Genomic DNA, 24,876 nt, shown 5'->3' on the forward strand with positions numbered 1-24,876 from the left:
TGGTTCCACCTGTTTGATTTGAAAATGAATGTGAAATGTAGTCTGGTTTGTGCGTCATGCAGATCATTCTATAGTGTACATACAATGCTAGGACGAACAGGCAAATGTCTACAGGCACAAAGTAGAGCACTAATTTCATCAATCATGAAATCAGTGTGAAATGATTTGGAATAAAGTAAATGATATAGCTGCTGAACTTTTGTGTTGATTAATGTATTGTCCCAGCTAGCAGTCTAAAAAATGGGTCAGTGTAAAAGGATGTGGGGCTGGAGGAGGGACAACCTCATTGTAAATTGTTAAACCAATACTTAGGTTTACTTTGTGTTTACTTTCAGGTGCCTGCATTACAAAAGAACGAGTATGGTGATGTCTTATAAAACGCGAAATACAACACAGTGATGTAGTGCATGAGATGGCATGGAAGATGCTAGAGTGGAGTAAAACCTTTCAAAAACGTAAAACGAGGTGTGAGGAGTCCTAGCAACAGTGCAGATACACATGTTTACACTATATACTATAAATAATCAAAGTTAAAGTCACTTAAAAAATACCAAACACAGAGAAACCAATAAATTAGGTACAATGCCATTCATTCGCTCAAGGGTCATGTGATGCACTGAGGAAAGATGGGTTGAAACTAGAGTGTGCCCATTCCAGTGACTTCAGACGTCAGCCTAAAACAGTACAGGGAAGAAGGGGGAGGAGGGGGGAGGGGGGGCGGGGGTAGACAGAAAATAAAACAACTGTGAAAGAAGAACTTTCGCTTGGCAGTGAAAGTTATGCTGCAATGGTTGCCTTTGTGCTTGAATTTTCTTGCTTGGTGCATTTTCTTCACAGAGACTTGACACCATATTCTCATTGCACCCATTCACATAAAACAGATGTGGATACATAACCATGCAGTACTAAAGCCTCTCATGAAGCCATGCAGTGGACTAAAAAAAACAAAAACACACAAAAAAACATAAAAACATTAAAAGAAAAACGGTGTTATGAAATAGTGAGTTGCATTACAGAGGCATCACATCACTCTTCTTACTAACAGCATTGCTCAGTAGCACTCACGTTTCCTGCCTTTTTTTTTTACTTTATTTTTTTATTTTCCCTTTTTTTTTTAAATATTATTTTTACTCCTTGTAGACAATGACACAAGAGGACTTTATAGGCAAATTTATATAACGATACCAAAAAGAAACACGATATTCTTGAAATGAGGCATGCTAAATAAATAGTTGAAGAAGCTGTTTGCTTGTTTTTTGGGGACAATATGCTTATTCGCTGCATTGCAGGAAGTAAAAGGAGAAGATCAATGGTATTCTGATGTGGGTTCTTTAAATGTGAAGCTGGAGGAAGGGAGGACAGGTGAACACAAGTTACCTGGCTCTGCTGGAAGCTAACATAATCTACCTATTTAGACATGTAAAGTAAAGCTTCTTTGTAATTATCAAACTGTGCATTACTCTTTTTTTCATCTTTGGTCTGAAGAGAAGTGGGGATTTGATTTCCCTGTAACCAATCACCAGAGACCAAAGTATCCATCTGAATCAAATGTTGCTTTAAGCTTGATACCAAGCGTCGACCTCCAGAGTTTCAATATGAAGTCTACTTTGAAGTGACAAAAAATGATGAAAAAAACAACCTCAGGCTCGCTCTAAAAGCTGGATTTCTAACTCCAAAACTCAGTTTCCATAGACTCAGATGTTGAAATGCTCAAATCTAGAGCATGTAAACATGTTTACAGCTTGACACAAAACAATTTTCTCCCTCCTGAACCCCTGTATAGGAGGGTTATATACTCAATTTAAACTGCATTTGGCCATAATTCATGCAGTGTAGTGGCACGACTGTTCTGACCAAGGTACAAAGTAACAGTGCTCAACTCCAAATTTTTAAAGAATAAAGTATCCAGTCTCAGCCTTTAAATAACTGTCCACTGTAGTGACCACTATGCGTGAAAGGGCTGTTTTCTTGTATTTGTGTCAGTGTTGATGGTATACTTATGGAAGCCCGTTTCCGCCACAAAAAAAAAAAAAAAAAAGCTAGTATCCATAACTCGAAATTTCGAGTTATTTTCTCAAAATTTCGAGTTAGCTCTGCCAATCAAAAATATACGTGAATGAGGTCGCTTTCTTGTTACCCGGAAGCATATGGCGCAGGACCGCGCACTCAAAAACGGATCCCAACAAATTAAAGTATGTTTGCTGATAGTAACACCATGTGATTCAGCTAATAACACAGGGATTTCATCATTTGTGAAGCCAGGCTGAAAACACTCAGCAATCTGTGCATTCACGACTGGATGTAATACCGGTAGCTTAGCTGTAGCATTTGTAGCTGAGGGCTTCAGCTTCCGGGTAACATGGAAATGACGTCATTCACGTAGATTACTGATTGGCAGCGCTAACTCGAAATTTCGAGTTGCTTTTCTCAAAATTTTGAGTTAATATGTCGAAATTTCGAGATAATAACTCGAAATTTCGAGAAAATAACTCGAAATTTTGAGTTATGGATCCTTTTTTTTTTTTTTTAGTGGCGGAAACGGGCTTCCATATATACTTGCACATAAACCACTACATTGGACACTGATGTGTGACTCCATACCCTGCCACCCACACCAAAGGTGATGTTGTCCACCTAAGTGGACATGTAAGAAAAATCTTTGAAAAGTACATGTTATTGTTACCACTGGTATTCCATATTATATATTCTGTATTTATATATGTGTATATATGTATATATGGTATATTTATGCTTTTATCCTTACTCTCATTCCCCTTTATTGTATCTGTAACATGCAACTTCTGTCGGTGCTGTGCTACTGGAAACTGAATTTCCCAGAAGAACCCACCCGAGGGATTATTAAAGTTTCATCTCATCTCATCTAATCTCAAAAAAAAGAAATTTAAAAATCTTTTTTCATGCCTAAAGATGAATAAAAATACTTGAGAAAAAAATCCTGATTAAGGTTGTCATAATTCATGCGTGAAAAGGTTAAAGAAATTAAAAAAGAGAAGAGAGAGAAAGTAAAAGTATTCTCTCATTAATATATATTTATTTCACAACATTGTCAGTGTAATTTAGGATAAAAAACTGTGACAATATGTAAGCAAGGCGAGGTCCAAATGCCGATGGAACTGACTGATCTGATAAGATGGATGGAGGTGGTACAAGTGGTGGTTCAAGACGCCGAAATGGACTTCTCATCCATGTTGGTTTTTGGTTCCTTTTGAAGGATTTTTAATGCAGATACCTCATGTGTGTTTAGACATGTTTGATTGTACTAATAGACCATCGAAAAAAGTTGACTCCAAATATTAGTTTTTGAAATTCAACAAAAGAAATCTTTGTTTGTTGCTTAGCACTAATTATCACTAGTATCTGTGTTTCTGGGTTTTACCTGTAAAGTCTAGGGAAAAATCCACGACAACAGCTTGCCATTAATAGCCTTGATTAGCTAATGAGTCACTCGCTTTTAGATGTGTTTCTGGGTGGATTTGTTTCCTTTACGTAACAGCTGCTTCCCATTTAAGACACAGAAATTGTAATTAATTTTCTTGTCAACATTTCTGCAAAAAACAGTGAATAAGCATATTTTCCAAAGTAAAAACTATTTTTTTAATCTATACACTGGCTACATCGATTGTTAAACAGACCCCGGTGTCAATACAGGCCTCTTACAGGCTAGAGCTGAAGTTATATGCACAACTAGCAAAGCAAAAGTCCCACAGGATAACACATAGAGGTTTATCGTGAAGTTGTGGTTTTGATGTTAGCTTCTGAAAACAGAACCAGATTTGTGGCGACTTCAGGATGTTGTCATGGATGAAGGGTCATTCCACATGGCGGCCACGTCCCTGAACCTGCCATTGGAATTGCGGGAAAGCAGTAGCCATTAGTTTCTTTGTGGGCTGTTCTCTAAAATCCCCTTTAGAAGTCAGAAACAAAAAATCGCTTTGTGTTGAGCATGTGGGTTCCCCTGCACTAATGCTGATAACATATGACTTTGAGGTGCAGGTAGCCTGTGGACATCAGTGCTGTTCTGTTTTCTCAGAGCTGCGGATTTTACATTTATTTTACCTGGTGATAATGAATTAGGTTTCGCTGGATAGAGGAGAAACAGGGGTAGTGGAGCATGCCAAGAAAACTTAAAAACTGTTTCACACTATCTACTGGTATGTATACTATCTTACTACACAGCCACTGCTCTTTAGTCCTGCATGGGATTTAGATGTAACTGTCTTGGAGTCATTTTCTTTTTATTTAATTACACTGACAGCTTATGTGCAAAAACAGTCTTACAGCAGTTATATCTCTAAATTAAGCTCGCAGAGATTGTATACCTTCTTGTGTCGGCCAACTTTGTGAACTGAAGTAAGCATTGAACATTTGATGATTCATTTATTGATCATCCAATTTACTAATCTGCAGATTCTGTTCAAAGGCACAGCTTACTCGTTCCAGTAGTTGGCCTTGCTCCCATGAGACACTTACTTGCAAAGAGTGTTCTCCCAGAAACTTACTGCATTTTAATGTCTACACTTGGTTGGATGTAAAGAACAAAAGTCAAAAGGAACAAACAAAGGGAAATAGGGGGGAGGACCCAGCATGGCTCACATTATTCATGGGCTTATCTGTTGCTTGTGTAAATCTGACAGATTTTTTTTTTTTGCATTTTCTAGAGTCTCATCAAAGTCTCAGTGTCAAAAGTAAACTTGTCAGCGACCTCCTTTTATTCCAAAAAGCCCAATCAGAGAGAGAAGCTTTCTTGGATCTTCACTATGAGCATGCTCATTCAGATGTTACTTTTATCTTTAATGTTGTGCTTGAGCCCAGCAGAGTTGAAAGGTTACCTGGCATTGATGAGATACTGGGCCAGGCTGATGTTAGCGGGGGTCCCTGTGATGGTAATCTGACGCTCTGATGAGCCCTCCATGGCATTTGCAATTTTGATCTGCGCCCCAGACATCTGTCGAATCTCATTTATTTTGGTGCCCTGGCGTCCAATAATGCACCCTATTAACTGTGGGGAAAAAGCAAAAGTCTTTGAATCTGAACAAGGCTTCACGTCTGGTAATGACAATCATTTCTTCTTTATAACACTTACATTTTTAAAAAGATGGCATCTCAGTGCAATCATTATTTCTATATATTTACAAATAGACAGTAATCCTTTCTATTAAATTTACATAAAATAGTTAGATCAATTTATCTCTCCGGCTTATAAAAAATCCCCTACATAATATATTTAAACATATATATTATTATTTAAAAAAAGTTTCCATAGGTTTGAAAAGTTACATCTGAACAAACCACAAGACTTTTGGAACAGTTTCATTAGAACAGATGAGACCAAATTGGAGATTTTTGAAATTTCATCTGGCGGAAACAGCAATACATGACTGTATTCTTGAAATTGATGTCTCGTGAAACCTTTCCAGCATTACTTACATCATTAGGAATGGTGAGTTCATGGGTGCTGGCTGGTGGACTGGCATCCAAACCTGCACCGCGGACATTATAAGAAAAGACATTGCAATTTCAATACTTTAGCAGAGTTCATCTCTAAAAGGAACTTTTTCTTTTTTTTTTATCAAAGGTAGCACATCCACCTAGCAGCAGGTCAGCTGAGTTAAAATAAACTACCCTGTTTTTTCTGGCTTTATATTAATCAAGGCACTACGAGTAATGCCTAGTAAAGTGCAGCCACTAGAATTTTTTTTTAGCTGCAGTTGATTATTTAATTTATATTTATTAAGTGAAAGAAATTAAAAACATATTTCCCAAATTACACAGCAAAATCTTACAGTGGGGCAAAAAAGTATTTAGTCAGCCACCGATTGTGCAAGTTCCCCCACTTAAAATGATGACAGAGGTCAGTAATTTGCACCAGAGGTACACTTCAACTGTGAGAGACAGAATGTGAAAAAAAAATCCATGAATTCACATGGTAGGATTTGTAAAGAATTTATCCGTAAATCAGGGTGGAAAATAAGTATTTGATCAATAACAAAAATACAACTCAATACTTTGTAACATAACCTTTGTTGGCAATAACAGAGGTCAAACGTTTACTATAGGTCTTTACCAGGTTTGCACACACAGTAGCTGGTATTTTGGCCCATTCCTCCATGCAGATCTTCTCGAGAGCAGTGATGCTTTGGGGCTGTCGCCGAGCAACACGGACTTTCAACTCCCGCCACAGATTTTCTATGGGGTTGAGGTCTGGAGACTGGCTAGGCCACTCCAGGACTTTCAAATGCTTCTTACGGAGCCACTCCTTTGTTGCCCGGGCGGTGTGTTTTGGATCATTGTCATGTTGGAAGACCCAGCCTCGTTTCATCTTCAAAGTTCTCACTGATGGAAGGAGGTTTTGGCTCAAAATCTCACGATACATGGCCCCATTCATTCTGTCCTTAACACGGATCAGTCGTCCTGTCCCCTTGGCAGAAAAACAGCCCCATAGCATGATGTTTCCACCCCCATGCTTCACAGTAGGTATGGTGTTCTTGGGATGCAACTCAGTATTCGTCTTCCTCCAAACACGACGAGTTGAGTTTATACCAAAAAGTTCTACTTTGGTTTCATCTGACCACATGACATTCTCCCAATCCTCTGCTGTATCATCCATGTGCTCTCTGGCAAACTTCAGACGGGCCTGGACATGCACTGGCTTCAGCAGCGGAACACGTCTGGCACTGCGGGATTTGATTCCCTGCCGTTGTAGTGTGTTACTGATGGTGACCTTTGTTACTTTGGTCCCAGCTCTCTGCAGGTCATTCACCAGGTCCCCCCGTGTGGTTCTGGGATCTTTGCTCACCGTTCTCATGATCATTTTGACCCCACGGGATGAGATCTTGCGTGGAGCCCCAGATCGTGAGAGATTATCAGTGGTCTTGTATGTCTTCCATTTTCTGATGATTGCTCCCACAGTTGATTTTTTCACACCAAGCTGCTTGCCTATTGTAGATTCACTCTTCCCAGTCTGGTGCAGGTCCACAATACTTTTCCTGGTGTCCTTCGAAAGCTCTTTGGTCTTGGCCATGGCGGAGTTTGGAGTCTGACTGTTTGAGGCTGTGGACAGGTGTCTTTTATACAGATGATGAGTTCAAACAGGTGCCATTCATACAGGTAACGAGTGGGGGACAGAAAAGCTTCTTACAGAAGACGTTACAGGTCTGTGAGAGCCAGAGATTTTCCATGTTTGAGGTGACCAAATACTTATTTTCCACCCTGATTTACGAATAAATTCTTTACAAATCCTACCATGTGGATTCATGGATTTTTTTTTCACATTCTGTCTCTCACAGTTGAAGTGTACCTCTGGTGCAAATTACTGACCTCTGTCATCATTTTAAGTGGGGGAACTTGCACAATCGGTGGCTGACTAAATACTTTTTTGCCCCACTGTAAATTAAATTTCCTGCTTGGAGAGAAAAGGAAACACATTCAGAAGGGGGATCATGAACTTTGTTTAATCAGTTACTCATTCCATGTACAGCTATGCAGACAGGCACAGTAAGGGTTAAAAAAAGAAAAAGAGAGAGAACGCTGTGTGGCTGCTCAGGTAACAAAATTAAAAGATATACAGCTGCCATGAAATGAAATCTAACAACCACCATGGGATAGATGACCCTACGTAAAACACACGAGGAATCAGTAGAAGTGTGAATCGAATGCACCTATAAGTCAAACAGCATATAATGGAAATCAGGTTATAGCTGCTTATTTACTAATGCTGTTCCGGTATATCAGAAGTGTGATTGGTTTATTACATCATTGTTTTGTTATTTACAGTCTGACTAGCTTGACTCCTTTGCTCTCTGTTTCACCCATTAGGTTTATTTCACTTTTTGAGGTTAGACGATGAGGGGAGACAACGTTATTTGAGTTGTCAAAAAATCCAGAACTTGATATGTGGATATAAATGGAATAAAAGTAGCATGGTGGCTTAAATGTGATTAATCATAACTCCAAACCTTTGTGAAACCCTTCACCGTAACTTGACATGCATCTCACAAGAAATGCAACGTTGACTCAACACAATGAATGTGATTAGCCCATTCAGTACTGTTGATTCACGGTACTCTCCACGTCTTCTTTCGCCGCTAGGTCAAAGAGAGAAACTCCACCACCAACTAGTGTTTTGGTGTTGAAACTGCAACAAACCAGCACATGGCCTTTTTGTGTGGCGCCTGCATGCTCTCCCTGTGCTTTGGGTCACCAGGCCTCATAAAATATCCTGATATTCTGTTTTATCTCAGCCCAGCATACTTGTCTCACAAGTTACACTCAATTTCAAGAGTTTTGCCGTCCTGTTTATTTATTTTCCCAACAAGTTAGAATTTGAAAAAATAAAATAAAATATGGAAGAAAGGAAAAGCCAAACCAATAACCTACAACCTTGCTAGACTGAAATATGCATTCCACAGAGGTGAACTACAGATGTTTCTTATCCACCCGGACTACTCCCGAAAGCCTTGAATCCACATAAATCTCATAGGTGACCTTTTTTGATCTCAAAATGCTAAGTTTGCATTTCTGCATTCATTATAGCTAAGGCTTTTGGATAAAAACGTACTCACGAGACCTTCATTTGATCAACTGCACAGATGCAGAGGTTGCGATGCACATAGGCTAATATAAACACCAAGAGCTATAAAAGAGCTAGAGGCACAATTATTATTGTAGAATCGGGCCTGTGGCATTGGAGTCTCCCTCCTTAATGGAAAGTCAACAGCATAAACAATTTGCCCTGTTTCCAAGAGATAATGCAGTTTGGAATACATCATTTTAAAGTGAAGCCTGAAGGCATTTTTTTACCTTTCAGTGGCAAAATATCAGACATATCCAAGAAAAAAAAACCCATATATGGGCAAATCAAAGAAAGATAGAAACTACAGGGGCCAAGACATGCTGTGCCAAAATAGAGATAGGGTGCAAGGTAGGGAAAGAGAAAAATGTTTCTCTGGATGCAAAGAGAAGGAAGTATCTATCGGGCCTCGTGGGTACGTACCAGGGAAAGCAGGGGTGGTCTGTCCGAGAGGGGTAAAGGGGGTTTGCTGCATAGCCAACTGGTGGAGCTTGGTCAACTGCTGAAGGGTTAGGAGGGAAAGTAGAACTAAGAGGTTACTGTTACACAGGTCACACCAAGAAATGAAGCCAACCAAAACTAGAGTGAAGAAACGGTGAGGAAAAGGAGGCCATGGCACGGGGTGGTGGAGGATAAAAAGTAAGAGAAAAAGAGATACAGAGAGAGGATGATTGTCTGTCGTGGAGATGGACTCTATTAGATAATTTGATATTTTCCTTTCTGTTCTGCCTGTTTCTTTATCATTTTAGCATAGTGATTTTGAAAATGTGGACCCACTGGTGAGCACATTAACATTAACTGCAGGAAATAATTTTTATTGCCCTCTTAATTACCACGTCTTTCTAAATGGCAGTTTTGACTCACACTCAGAGAACCCATATGACTGCAAGAGCACCTGCTCTCCCAGCCAGTATGGTCACAGGATGTCCATCCGCTGCTGTATATGATTTCCGTCAGGAATAAGGGAAGGCCGATACTTTAAAGGCTTCCTCTCCTTTTAAGAGGAGTTTTAATGAGGGAGGAAGAGGGTGTCAGGCCCGTACTTGAGTGATTGTACCGTCAACCACCACCTCCACTGGCATCAATCATTGCCCAACTTTGAATTAGTGGATCTGACACAAGGTAGCTCTTGAGATGCTCTTACGACAAGGACAGATGAAGGCAGATTATTAATGGAGACTATATGGTCCACTGGAATTAAAGAGCTGTCTACATCAAAACTGCCATTACTGTCTTTGCCTTGATCGTTAACACCAGGAGCCACTGGCTTGTTATCGACCAGATCTTTCTGGTAGTTCAGCCACAATAAAACCTTAAACTATAGACAGCCAGTGGTTCTGAAAGTGGAAGGGCTTTATAGCTTATCTCATAAGAGCTGATGTGTGCATCTAATCAAATGTCTGCTCTTTATATACGAAACAACGCAGGTTTGTTTCAAAATTAAATTTTTAAAAAGAGACTAAGAACTTACATCTGGGTGTGGTATGGCGTACTGTCCCTGAATTGTGTAGGCCTGGAAAGGTAAAACATAGAAGAAAAATCAGACTTCAGTATCAGAGGGGGAAAAAATCAAATAAAGAACAAATCAGCTTGTACACTTTCAAACACTTTCAAAAAGCCTTTCAGTCACTTACAAACACTCATCTTGGGCATGAATCACTTTGGGCTTTAATCAATTCTTTGAAGTGTTCTTTTTTCCGGAGTGGAATGATTGTACTGCATACATCTTTAATTACTTTAAAAATACAAGAATTGCGTGCACAAGCTTGAATTTATTGTCGATTTTCCTTCGATCACACAGGGTCAAAAGTTTATGTACAAGCTTTAATTTATACCTACACTCACTTAAATCTTTTAATAAGTGGTTCTACAATGCCTTTTAACTTGTTAATGAGTTGCTGCCTACAACTCATAGTTTCTTTTTGCCAGAATAAAAATGATTTGATTGACAGGTGAAGGTCTTTTAAAGCCAGTCCTTAAAGACCTACAGATTCCAAGATCAAGGATGTTCCAAGCTGACCAAGCAACAATCCCCTGCTCAAAAACCAACACATTTAAGCTCAATTGAACCCATATGGGTAAGTCAAATACCATCTGGAGAAAAGTTTTATGTTTGGAGGAGTAAAGGTGAGGCTTTCAAACCTATGATGGGATCATGCTCTGGAACAGTTTTTCTACTTTTGGTAGTGGTGCATTCCATAAAGTGGATGAAACAATAAAGGAGGACTACCTTCACCGTAAACGTTACCTCAGTTTAACATTATGTCAGAAACTTGCTCATGGCTTCCAAAAGTGTCTAGCTGATGTGCAACTTCCACTAATATTTAACCAAATATTAGTTAGTGGTGTAGTTATATATTTGACCCAGTGTAAATATTTTTGACCCTGTTTCAAACTTACATTCAATTAAAACGTCATTAAAGTTGTATACTGTGCAATCATTCCACAACGGATGAAAAACAGTTAAAAAAAAATCATGAAAAACACAAAATAACCTTGACCTTCATGCCCAGGATGAATATATGTAAACCTCTGACCACAACTGAATATTCCTTTTTCTTATTATGTGTCTATGTACTATATATAATGTATATATTACATATAATACTGATTATAAATTTTGGTATGTGTTTCTAGTGGGGCGAAGTGGGAGTTCGCCTTGTAACCGGAAGGTTGCCGGTTCAAGCCCCGGCTCGGACAGTCTCGGTCGTTGTGTCCTTGGGCAACACACTTCACCTACCGCCTACTGATGTTGGCCAGAAGGGCCAATGGCGCGATATGGCAGCCTCACTTCTGTCAGTCTGCCCCAGGGCAGCTGTGGCTACAACTGTAGCTTGCCTCCACCAGTGTGTGAATGTGTGTGTGAATGGGTGGATGACTGGGTGTGTAAAGCGCTTTGGGGTCCCTAGGCGGGACTAGTAAAAGCGCTATACAAATACAGGCCATTTACCATTTATTTACCATTTAGTGGTAATGACATTAAAGTGATGGTTCACTTAATCTTATGCATCATTAGCAATGACATTAACTAACATTAATTGATGATCCACTTAAGTGTTAGCATATTCAAAGCAGTATCAGAAAAGGCTTATTATATGTAGATGAAGTACAATGACATCCAAGTCTTGGAAGTCCAAAAATACAATAAAATATATCCGATGACTGGCAGAAAATGTTTCATAATGTCCATAAAGCGCATTTGCTGATGGCTGCCAATGCAACTTAGTGCTGCTTTATGACTCCTCATTTTTGGTTCTCCTGTTTCATCTTTAATTCATGGATTCAACTGTATAAACAAAATAGCTGCCTCGGTCTCAGGTGAGTAATCATTCAAATCCCAGTCTAGACTGTGTATGTATATACTAACGTTAAACATAGCATATTAGTCAACTGAATTACCTTATTTTGGACAGATGTTTTTGCATTTCTGTCTGTGCATGTTTTTTTTGTTTTGTTTTTTCTAAATCAGACCCGTGTAAGTTGTTTTCTAAAGGCTTCAGATGTGGGGGGGTTTTTTTCCATTTAACACCCAGTGATGATGATTATTCCCAGACAAAAGGAAAATTGGAGTCATTACAAGTTCTTATGTGCTCTGGTCCTCCAGCGCATCTCTTGTTTGCTAAGTTTTCAAATTCATTCAACAGCTTTTAGTCCAAATCTGCAATTAACTTATGGATATGGCTGGACAGACATTAGTATGCACCCAGCATTCTTGTTGACATTAATGCCATTGTTACTGATTCACACATTATGGTTCTGCTACCGTCCCTGCTTCCCTCTTTCACTATCCGGTGCACTCAAACAACAATGACTGTCCAGCCAAAATGCACTCACCAGCCACTTTTTTTAGGTACACCTGTTAGGTACACCAGCTGCTTGTTAATACATATATTAAATCGGAAAATTCACATGGCAACAACTCAATGCACTTAGGCATGTAAACATGGTCAAGACCAGTGAATCTGAATGTGGAATGGTTGTTGGTGCCAGGCAGGCTGGTCTGAGTATTTCAGAAACTGCTGATTGGCTAGGGCTTTCCCACAGAACTATCTCTAAGGGTTTCCAGAGTCCAAAAAAGAGAAAGTATCCAGAGAGCAGCAGTTAGATGAGTGAAAATGGATGAGAAAAGACTGGCCAGATTACTTTAAAGTTAACAGTAAAGTCACAGTAGCTTAAATAACTACTTGTAACAACCAAGGTATGGAGAGGATCATCTCTGAATACATAGCATGAACCTTAAAGCAGATGGGTTACAGCAGCAGACAGCGTGCCATTCCTGTCAACTAAAAAACAGGAAACCGAGGCTACAATTCACATAGATTTATCAAAACTGAACAACATAAGATTGGGAAAACATTGCTGGGCTCAACAAGTCCAGATTTCTGCTTTGACTTTCAGTTGGTGGGGTCAGAATTTGAGATTAGCAAAATGGAAACATGGTTCCATCCTGCACTGTATCAACACTTCTTTTGCTGTTCGTGGTATAATGGTGCGGAGGACATTTCTGGCACACTTTAGGCCCCTTAGTAGCCAGTAAGGCTTGTTTTAATTCTTATTTTTATGTCTATTTAAGCGTTATATGACAGCATGTTTGCACTAAGTACCGCAGCAATTTCCTAATGTTGTAAACCTGCTCAACATTTGGCAATAAAACCCTTTCTGATTCCGATTCTAAACACCCCAGCCTGCTTTCAGCAGGATACCACACCATGTGATAAAACTCAAGCCAACTCAAAATGTTTTCTGAATATGTCAGTGAATTGGCTACGCAATTGACATCCACAGTCCCGATGCAATTGAGCACATGTGGGATGTGATGGAACAGGAGGTTCACATCATAGATGTGTTGGAGAAGAATCTGCAATAATTGATGCTATCGTGTCAATGTCGACCAGAATCTCTGAGGAATGTCTCCAGTAACCTTGTTGAATCCAAGACATTAAATAAGGCAGTTCTGACACCAACAAGTGGTCCAACTGGGTACCAGCTAGGTGCACCTAATCAAACTAATAAAATTGAGCATTTATCATTTGCACAAATGCAAGATCGTTTAAATATAAGTCAGTCAAATATAAGCCACATTCATTTCATGGTAACAGTGCTAGTTCTGACAGAGAGGTTCCTACTGCTACAAAAGCCAAGCAACCAGATAGAAATTACTACAGGTATAAAACTTCTATTTTTACTGAAGCCACTCCCCCAATATAAAACAACTAAAGCTGTAATTTTTGTGACAATCATCCTTGTCAGAACCAATTTCTCTCTTTTCTATGCAAAAGGAACAATGATTAGGTAGTTTCACACAGTAGTAGTTGATCAATATAAAAGTACTTCATTGTGTCTTATGACACAGTAGGTTTAATTACATTTAAGAAGTGCTCTCTCATCTACTGCTTTCCATTTATTCCAGCCTAAAACGTGAAAATTGAACGATTTGTACATCAGTCATTCACCCCAACCACATCCTTACAAGTTTCTAAATGTCATTTAAAAAATACGATACAACCAGCTAATATGCTGCACCTAAATCTGCTAAATAATATAGTTTAGTCTTATATAAAATTTATTTTTAGGCGACAGAGTTGCAGAAATTGCAAGTGTGCGAATAAAAGTTAACAGAAGCTTGCACTAAAGAGGCAGTGATGCTGATGCTGCAGCAAAAGCCTCAAGTTGGCTGTAGGCACAAACTAACAAGCTAAAGCTAGTTCAGCACTTACCTGGCCACCAGAAAAAATGACAGGGGTGGAGGTGGGCTTTGGGCGGTAAGGGATAGTGGCACCTTTTGGTGGGGACTAGGAAAAACAAAAGTCAGAGTTAGTCTAAAGCAAGATAATTGCAAATGTAAGTGTGTCAAACTCACATCTGCACAAGAATTGTTTTACTTTTTTTATACTCAACAATGAACGGAAACTAGTTTAAAGATGAGCAAATTATAAAGCTAAAGATGCCAATTAGCTGAGCAGGATGCGTGCCACAATTTGTTTGAAGGTAACAGAGCATGCTAAGTGAAAATATTAAAATCAGTTCATTATTGTACCAAGGAAATTTTCCCAAAGCCTAGTCCCACATATAGCAAGTAAACTCCATTATTTTAGCAAAAGTGGCTACAAGGTGATGCTAGTTTCTGTTTTGTTACCTCTTTTTAGCTTTTGTTCCCTGTCTTTAGAGTTGTTATGCTAAGATACACTAGCTAAATGGTTGTTATGCTAAGATACACTAGCTAAATATACACATAAAATAGCTTCTTATTTAATGTGTATATTTAATGGTACTGATGTGCTCTTTTTTTTTTTGTTAATAAAACCTAGAAAAGAAAAAACAGAGAGTGAACAGTTCTTTAAAATACTGTAATATTTTTTGACTTGGTGTATCACTGTGTGCAGTGTAATGCATATGAAGCGGGATAGCATCCACCCACTTATCAATTCACATATATAATCATATTTTCCAAAGTGCTTTACTGCAGAAAAGCAGAGGAAGTATTCTGAGGCAATAAAGTGTCTTGCTGAGAGAAACGTTATAGTTTTCACAAAGAAAATGTCTTTAGTCTTCATGCACTGCTGTGTAAATGCATCACCTTATTTTTTCTGAGCCATGACGAATGAGAAGGAAGGGGATTTCCAGTTTGCGAACTTACTATAATGACACCAAGTTATTGATTCATGCCGTGCATCAGCAACAAGACTATTCAAGACGGGGGGAAAGGCTTAATCAAATTTCCACTGTAGCTGCTGTGCTGCAGCAGCAGGAGAATCCACTTCAGATACAATATCCAGACAAAGTAATGGTGTTACTCTTTCCGTGACAGTTCAGTTGGATACTAATGCACAAAAATGATCGATAATTACAGATTTCTCCCTCTAAATTGCATCAGAATGATTTAAATTGCAGTCTGTTTTGCTATGCTGCAAACAATTTCTCACTTTCAGCATAATAGAAAATGTACGCATGTAGACCCTTCTTGGCACGAGCCGGTTGCCTGTCAAGTTGACATTTATGGACAACAATTGCCAGGTGGTTCTGACCATTCAAAAATCAATTTCTTAGAAAATGTGCTTTACGACCACAAGCACTAAATATAAATTCTTAAAGAGGCACGCTATAGGTCTAGCCAGAAGTGCAATGCGACGCACACTCTGTCTGTTCAATACATTTCTCTGAGACTGTATAGTAAGTCATATTGGCACTTAAACTAGAGTCGTTTTGCTAAATCTGTACATACTTTACCTCCAGCATAACCACACAGATCTGTCTGACACACTGGATGATGGCTTCTGGGGTCCCAGAGATTGTCACTGCACGTTCTGTGGAGTTGGGCAGCATGTCGCCTGCTACCTGGACCTGGGCCCCTGTGGACTGGAGCAGAGGAAGGGACTCTGAGGGGCTTGATGATGTTGAAAGAAATTCATTTGTAACACATTCAGGCTGTGCTTTGCATTTCTCTCAAGAGTACAGGCACTTACTTTGGCAGGGAAATTAAAATTGAAAGGTACTTCAAGTACTCAAGGTGCAGGCTATATGATAGACTCCGTTTCAGCCTCTATAAGAGCACCATGGCAATTTGGATGTTTAGTTTGTCCTTTACTATTTCCTTCAATTGCCACATATCCACCTGGGGTCAAAACATGTTGCCTTCATGGCTGTATTTTGTCTCCACGTCTTCTTTTTTTCAGCTTCCATCAAAAAGACAATAATGATGCATCCTCCCACACTTCACCCACTCACTCATTCAGCCACTGTGTAGTGTCTGCTACATCACTGGGAAACAAGCATAGACTACAGCTGACGCATTTCGGAGACTTTTTGGATGCACTGCTCCACCATTAGTGTCCACCAGCTATTCATAATTATCTCTAATTGCACCACTTTTAAAACCACTGCCAAAAAAGTTGCTATTTTTGGATAATTGGATGTTAAAATTTACATCTCTCTCCACAAATTATTTCTAACACAAATCTGTACAGAGATAACTTTATGTACAACAGCTGTAATCTACCCACCTATAAAATCATGACTGGGAATGTAGCTTTGATATGCTATTAAATGCTAGTGTTCATGATACTGACTGTGAATTAATGACACTTGCACTTCCAAAACTGTAAAATACATAAAATGGTTCAAACTTTTATAATAGCTTTTTTTGTCATATATAAACTAATCTGAGTATCAATCACTGGATCAAAGTAAGCTCAGGCTTCACAGTTTTTCAGTGTTTTCCATTCTTTGATATGTAAGACGTCTCAGCGAGCAGAGGTCCCTAAAATAGCCTGGCTGTGAGCACAGAAGCCCCGCCCACCTGATTTTTAAGGAAGCCAATCAGAAGAAATTTTGCTTAAAAGCAGGGAGAGGCGCTAAAACAGTGCTTTTTCAGACAGTGGATAAACTGAGGAGTGTCACTACGGCAGTTGACTGTAATTAAAATCCTGCTGCTCAGACAGAGCAGACGAGCCACAGCACAATTAAGACGTCTGAGTTTAAAATCACATTAGTTTTGTATCTAAAGACTCGTGACAGTTTTTGTAATGCAATAGAGAATCCATTAAACACACAGTTAAAAGTTAGACCTGCACAAAACGTCTGGCTTGTACATAGGGAACTGTATAGCACACAGACAATTCAAATGAGTTAACAGCAAATGTCATATGCTTCCCTGTACTGTCACCTGGCATTTTTAAAGGGTTGTTGATATTTTATTTATTATTTACTTATTTTTTAGACACACTAGCAGTGTGGCTCTAGCGATAGCAGTGGTATTTGGTCGGTCCAACACTTTGATCCAGACTGAAGTAGCTCAACAATTATCGGACTGCTTCGCATCAAATTTTGAAATACCGTATTTCCCGGACTATAAAGCGCACCTAAATATTAGCCGCACAAGCTAAAATCAGGGGAAAATCCTGTTTTGTACATACATTAGCCGCACCTGACCAAAAGCCGCAGGTGTTTCAATGTTGACTTATCATATGTAAGAGAATATGCACAAAGGGAATTGTCAGGAAAGAGATGGCTGTTTGGAGACATCACTTTTATTAATATTTTGAAAAACAAGTTATGGGTACATATTTGCACATGTAGTACATAACAATAACCTACAGCACACCAGAACAATAGATTCGGCCTACCTTTTAGGCTCAGGTGCAGTGACACAGCTTTAACAAGAAGAAAAGTCAGTCATTCACCACCATCTTTCTCTTCTTCCGCACTAAAACCACCAAAGTCCTCTTCTCCAGTGTCGGATACAAACAGGCTCATGATGGCTTCGTCATCCACTCTTCTTCTCTCCTTCGTTGTCACTTTCAAAACCAAAGAAATCCTCATTGTCAGAGTCGAACACCCTCAGAAGGGCCGTGGCGGTGTCCTCCTCTCCATCATGCAGCAGTCCAGCCCTTCAAAATCCGTTGGTGATCGTGGATGTTTTCACACTTTTCCACGCTGTCAGAATCCACCGGTGGAGTTGGGCATAACTTGCTTTTTGGGCATAACTTGCAAGTTTATCGCCGCTCATCATCCACGACTCCCGCTGAACGCGTAGCGCTACTTTGAAGTTTGTTTTTCGCGCTACTTCGTACGGTACTACGTTGCCTGGCGGACGGACATGTGACTAACATACCACTCTTGAACCCCGATCCTTCCGCCAGGCAACGTAGTGCCGTACAACAGCGGAACACACGAAACAAATCGTCTTACGATATGACAAAAATCACGGACAATCCATAGAAAAGCCGCACCTGACTAAAAGCCGCAGGGTTCAAAGCTTGTGCAAAAAGTAGCGGCTTATAGCCCGACATTTACGGTAAATGTTCCTGCCACCCAGAATACAAAATGCACTGACTTTGCCTCAAGCACCAGCAACAGGGGGTGGGCAATTTTCTGGTTTAGTGACATGTCTTAACAAATTTTTATAGCGATACTGTGCAGATGGTGCTATGATGGCCTTGTGAAGGTATATACCGCAAGATGGCATCATCCAAACTTTGAGTCCTGCTCAGCTGCCTGTCATACTGTATCTCCTCTTCTGAGGCTTTCTAGCATTAAGGCCTGAAATGTTGTCCTGATTTAAAAAAAAAAAAAAAAACTGCACTCGCTAAATGTCCTGTGGCTGCAGGATCATAACTGCTGCTGAACGTTCCAGATATTTCATTAATAATTTATTAAGTAACACATAATCAAGTAAAAACAAGCCTACAGTTAATTATTTAGGAAAAATGACACAGTTTAGTTAAACTATTCATTAATTTTCAAATATCTAATATTTATTTACTCATGAAGAATGTAAGCTCGTAAAATAAAACTATTTGTCTGTAAATGTTCTGTTTGTCTTTAAAAAACAGGATAAACATTATTAACATAATTAGGTCGTTCAGAAAAATGTTTCACACACCTCTCTCATTTCTTTGATTTTGGAGCCTCCTTTCCCTATGAGGGAGCCACACTGGCTGGCTGGCACAACAAGCCTTAAGGTGACAGGAGGCTTGCTAGTTGCTGGACTGTTGCTCATGGAATTGATTATGTCCTGGAAAACAACAACAAAAGTAGCAAGTATTTTTATCTTGTAAGGGTAATGTTTTCTTGATGTGACATCGAGACATTCGTGATGTTAACTGTCTCAGTAATGAATGTCCAAATAAATTTCCAGACTTCAAAGGTGGTGCAAAATGACCTGCAAAAACACACTTGTTTTAAATTTTCCTTGAGTATTTTCATCTCCTCCGCTCGCTGAATGCACCCTCCTGTAAACACCCAGCCTATTGGCACGGCACATTTTACACAGATCACCGAGAACTCAGCAGTCAGTCTCCTCTTACAAGTTCCAGTCACAGTACTTACACAGCACTAGCAAGAGGAGACACATCAAAGACAACATCAGCAGAAAGATAGCTGAAAATTCACCTCATACTGTTCAGTGATACAGGTTCCCTTTGCAGGTGTACTGTATATATGTATGTATATGAGTCTGGCTTGGTTTTATCTAAATACAAACACTGAGATTGTGTTTGCAGACAGATCTTTATCTCAAAGCGAGAAACCCACGCTTGCAGGAAAACTGTGTGTACATAAAGAAAGCTGAATGTCTGGAACTACCACAGGAGCAAAAGGTGAATTGAAACAGAGGTGGGACCAAGTCATTGTTTTGCAAGTCTCAAGTAAGTCTCAAGTCTTTATCCTCAAGTCTCAAGTCAAGTCTCAAGTAATGTCAGGCAAGTCAGAGTCGAGTCTCAAGTCACTGGTGTAAAAGTCCGAGTCAAGTCACAAGTCTGAAACTTTGAATTTCAAGTCCTTTCGAGTCATTCAAAAAAACGAAAAAAAGCATGTTGCAGTTATATGCTAAATGTAAATATTAGACCATGTAATTTTTAAATCTGTGTTTTTCTCAACACATGACAAAATAGTGAACTTAGAAAATATACACAAATTGTGAAATTGCACCTCTTTAAAATGCAGCTCAATTAAACCTAGCTCCAAGAATAATTTTCACGGACAGTTCTGAGATAAGCTGCATGTTATTCTTGGATGCGCTTGTAGGACCGGCTTTAAAATCGCATGACAAAAATATCATACACATTAAAAAAAACTGCATCACCAACGTAGCCTGGAAAACATTTGCTAGTTAGATGAAGTCAGCTATCTCATCGTAGCATATTTATATGCATATTTATAATCATACGGTTCTTGGAGTGAGTGCATACACTCATGAAGTTTAGTAACTTCAGGTCACTGCAACAAGCCCAGGTACAGTTTACCGACGGATGGGTACAGGACCTTGAAATGCACCGTGTAGAACGAAAGACCATCGTACGTATCATAAGTTTACCAGTCTCACAAACTGTCGTCATAAATACACATTCCTTAACCGTTTATTAATAGGACCTTTGAGCTCAACGATAATTAATTAGTAGTGGAAATAATTTCTGGTAGCATCACAGAAATGTAGCAGTGACAATAATACTGTATGCTGTAATCGTACTGGGCAATTAGTGATACAAAAAAACCCGTTTTATCCTGTGAATAAAAGTATGTTTTTGTCAATGTACCATAATAACAGAAGCGAAACGCAATATTGTCAGGACAATTCACTATTTATGCACAATAAACAAAGGAGCATAGCGCGACAATTTCTGTTCAGCGCCAGACTTGCTTGTAACCTATATCACCAATTATGTTATGAAAATGACGTATTAACTACTAAAAAACACTGACCTTTGTGTAAATGCTTGGAGCAGACTAACCTGTGAGCTGGAGTGTTCTGGGACGTTATATTTGGTCTTTGAATGGCTGCGATCCAGGCCATCCGTCGCGTCTTTGTTACTTCGGAAACATGGCTCGAACAATTTCTCTTCAACGACGTAATCCGATAACAACCGATCTCTTTACCCGTCGGCTTCCCGTGGCTGTCATGCGACCGGCTATTGCAGTTAATAATACAACAGCTTCTTGACATTTTTGTGTTTCTTTTTATCGCTGTATAACTGATTTCAATTGAAAGTCTGTGTGCGCTAGTACCTCTTGCCACGAGTTCCCAGAATCCTTTGCGGTTCTACCCGTGAATGACGTCACATTTTCAATCTCTATATAATATGCGTGTTAAATTTTATATTTGGGGTAAAATATCAAGTCTTTTCAAGTAAACAGGTTCAAGTCCAATTCAAGTCCCAAGTCATTGGTGTAAAAGTCCAAGTCAAGTCACAAGTCTTAGAACATTTTTTCAAGTCAAGTCTAAAGTCATAAAATTAATGACTCGAGTCTGACTCGAGTCCAAGTCATGTGACTCGAGTCCACACCTCTGAATTGAAATACAAAATGAGTACATTTTGATTGTGTACAGACTGATCATACCTCTTCAAATTTGTAGGCAATCATAGCAAAAGCCTTGAAGATGGTGTCCGTTGGTCCGGTGATGGTAACAATCCTCTCTGGACAGTTGCCCTCAGAAATATTGATTCGCGCTCCACTCTGGAAGACCAGCAACTACTTTTCATTTTCAGTGGCGGTGATAAGAAACCTTAATTATTCAAACAGATCCTGAGCAAATTTGAATCATGCATTACAAAGTTAACTTCGCCTGGTATTTCATTGTGATTTTTAGTGACTTGCTGGGGGGGGTGCAATGGGCGGCAGGGTAATAAATATTTTTGCTAATTTTTTCTATATTCAAACTCACCTCTTCTCGCATCTTTTTTACTGTTTCTCCTTTCTGAAAAAAAAGTACATTTGTACATCAAAGTGAATCAGAATCTTTCCATAATCATGAAAATGAGTATGAAAATACATACCTTTCCAATTATACTTCCAACCTCCTGTAACATGAAAACACAACAAGAAAAAGTGAAGAAAATAAACATATTTATTTGTTTAAATGTGTACTTTTTAATTGTTTGCTTCTCTTTTTACTGAACAGGGTGTAAAAACTGTGCCAAGACATGAAGACAGGCATGTTCAGGGTCAGACTTTCCATGCTTGTTGAATCACTCTTTATGGGTTTGGTGTGGCGCAGCTGGTAAAGGGCACAGAGGCAGCGCTGGCTGCAAGCGTCAACACTCCCCGACCTCTCCTCAGAAAGTGTGAGGGTTACGTCTACTGTGACGTTAAAGCTGCAGGTAGTTGCAGTTCACAGCGCCAGGTTCTACCCTATAAGAATCATTTATATTTATCAAGTGCTACATTAAATTACACTCCAAAACTAACTTTCTGACAATATACTCATAAACATAACAAGTTTCAGTTGTAATGGTCAGTGCCAGCTCTAAACCAAATGAACCAATGAGCTGCTGTCTGTGCTTGTAGGGCCGTTGCATTGACTCATTGTCCCAGAAGTGCAGTAGATTACCCATCCAGCCCTGTTTCATTAACTATATTGTTTTTTCTTCTTAAAGTAAATCAAATTACAATTGCATTCATTCATGTGGTTGTAATGAAGTGGAACTTTTCCTTCATTTAATACAAGTATAACCTGCAGGGGAAAAAGGTTTAAACCATATTTTCAGGCTAAGTCACCTGCTCATCATCAAAGCCTTTTTTTAATCATATTTGAGGGGTGATTCTTTATCTGTCTTCCTGTATTGTCCCACTAACAACTGAAATACATTTGATGTCTCTTCCAATTCTTTTAGATGTGTATTTGGTCACGTTATCTCGTAATAACTGCCTGGAATTGCAAACATGGCTGAGGTGCAAGCTTCTTGAATGACTTATACTCATATAAACTTCTTCTCAGAGGGAGAAAGGAGAATGGCACCTGTGCCACTCCACTCCAGCTTCAGGGACACAGAGATGAGCCTACCAAAAACTCTTTTCTGGGCATCACAAAAGGGGAAAAAAGTCATTTGAAAGTGTAACAGGATGCTGGAGGGTTGCCTGCCCTCAATAGATAATGATGAAAATGCTCCAATACCCAATGTAACCCAATGGTTTCTCAATTTGAGGGCTTCACTGCTGTGGAGAAAGGACGTGGGTAATCCTGCCAAAATCCTCCCTTGTGGCTGCTGTGGTTATGTCCCTGCCAGGATGTGGGGTTATTCAAACAGTCACAGGGTCACTGGCTTTTAAAGCGATTACATGAGCAGTCATGCAGGCTGACCTGCACGGCCATTCACAGGCTGCTTGGCACACCAGGCAAGGAGAAGATGTGAGCTTCATTCTTTGTCCTGCAGAATCTACCAGCATTATCAGCTACGCATGTGTGCTGCGGGTTTTAGCTGCCTAGCTTGAAGCAAACTTGTAACTGAGCTGCTGTTATGTAACGTTCATACAGTTCTAGACAAGAAGAAATCTGCTTTTTTACAAACTCTACACTGACAAGAAAGTAATGGTCATTGCATACAGATATTATTTACAAAGTAAAGCACAAGAGGTGGGGGATGGAAAGCAAGAGCCATGATAATACAGCATTCTTTATAAAACCAGGTGAACACAAACTAATTCTGATGGCCACTTAAAGAGTAGAAAGGAGTGAGGATGGTACACATGTGTCTAAAAAAATAAGAACTGCTAAAAAGTTGGTGCCCATTAATACATTATACACCATGCCCTGGGAAATCTGAAAATACTAAGGGCGAACAAGAACACGCTGAGCTGAGTCAGCAGCAGAGAAACACACAGCAGGAGATTTTCAGTCTTAAAGGCCTGAAGTCTCCAAAGGCCTTTGAACCTCAGTGAAGCTTGCTTACATAACCCCACAGTAAAGAAAGGTAAAAGTAGAGCAAAGCTGGACTTTGGTGTGGGAAGGCAAAATACATCTGCTGCCATTAGCTTATTTTGTTGATCTTACATAATATGAGTTAATGCTGTGTACAGTAAGTGGAAACAGCATATGCTGCTGTTGTACTTTCATTCAAGCTGATCTAGACTGTTGTCAAAGCAAAGCTATTGTTGGCTCTAACGGTTTCCATAATGGGACAAATTGCAGATTTTATTGGCACTTCCTAAGCATCTTTCAAACTCAATGCCCACCAGTCATTTTTCAAGCACTTTGGGCCTTTATTAGACAAGTAGATGGATGGACGGAACTGAGGGAGGAAGGAGACTGGTAATTACAAACAACAAAGATGGCTATCTGGACTTGAATGTTGATGCTACTCAATACCTTCAACCCCTAGGCCTCCAGGATGCTAATATACAATAGTTCTCTACTTTTTAACATTTAAAGTACTTTTTTTGTTTACCATTTAGTGGCTTTCGGTAGTTCACGTTAGCAGGATTCTTTTTAGCCCCTGTTGGTTAGTAGGCGGAGTTTAGTAGGAGTTAGTAGGAGCTTTTTAAACCCACGTCTACATGTTATGTATCAATAGTATATGGAACCGCTTGTCTGTGGGCTACAATTGTTTATTTTTGTACTGTTGTTGGTACTTTATGGAGAATATTAGTCACAAAGAACTAATAGTAAATGTCAAGGCACTGGGTCTGGTGATCCAGTGTTTGTGTTTTTTGGGTTAAGTTATACTCTTTGAATGATGGTTTTCTGTTTTGTATTATATTTACAGTTCCTGGTTTCTAGGTTTCTGTTCTGTTTCTGTTCTCTGTGTGTTATATGCTTAGTCTTAGTTTTCTGTCTTTATGTCTTTCCTGTGTCCCACGTCTTGTTACTTTTGTCTCTGTGCTTCATGTTCCCGCTGTTCCAGAGTCTGTCATGTTTCTATGTCTCAGTGTCAAGTCTATATCTCTGTGTCATGCTTCCTGTTTTACTTTGACAGTCTGTGTCCTTTGCCAATGTACTCTGCTTTGCTTCATTCGTCTCGTTATGTCTCATTTGTCCCAGATGTGTTCCCATCCGTTCCCCATCCTCTCGTTGT

General features: G+C 39.4%; 1 protein-coding gene across 12 annotated transcripts in view; it reads right to left on the reverse strand.

Annotated features, from left to right (window-relative positions):
* Positions 1-486: 486 nt before the first annotated feature.
* The window catches only part of pcbp3 (poly(rC) binding protein 3), an 84,488-nt gene continuing 60,098 nt past the window's right edge, over positions 487-24,876 (reverse strand). For 3 of the 12 annotated variants that reach the window (XM_026145917.2, XM_080290338.1, XM_080290339.1), the window contains 11 exons: positions 21,862-21,885; positions 21,750-21,782; positions 21,425-21,541; positions 18,972-19,103; positions 15,818-15,946; positions 14,308-14,382; positions 10,062-10,103; positions 9,014-9,092; positions 5,449-5,501; positions 4,851-5,020; positions 3,158-3,860 (listed from right to left, as the gene is read on the reverse strand). In XM_026145917.2, the coding sequence (XP_026001702.1) occupies positions 3,806-3,860; positions 4,851-5,020; positions 5,449-5,501; positions 9,014-9,092; positions 10,062-10,103; positions 14,308-14,382; positions 15,818-15,946; positions 18,972-19,103; positions 21,425-21,541; positions 21,750-21,782; positions 21,862-21,885 (909 nt within the window). In that variant the 3' untranslated portion in view covers positions 3,158-3,805. Of the gene's footprint in view, positions 675-3,157; positions 3,861-4,850; positions 5,021-5,448; positions 5,502-9,013; positions 9,093-10,061; positions 10,104-14,307; positions 14,383-15,817; positions 15,947-18,971; positions 19,104-21,424; positions 21,557-21,749; positions 21,783-21,861; positions 21,886-24,876 lie in introns of those variants that run through there. The other 9 variants (XM_026145911.2, XM_026145912.2, XM_026145915.2 and 6 more) reach the window with 7 other exon arrangements.

The sequence above is a fragment of the Astatotilapia calliptera genome, chromosome 16 (genome assembly GCF_964374335.1).
Source record: "Astatotilapia calliptera chromosome 16, fAstCal68.1, whole genome shotgun sequence".
Taxonomy (NCBI): Eukaryota; Metazoa; Chordata; class Actinopteri; order Cichliformes; family Cichlidae; genus Astatotilapia; species Astatotilapia calliptera.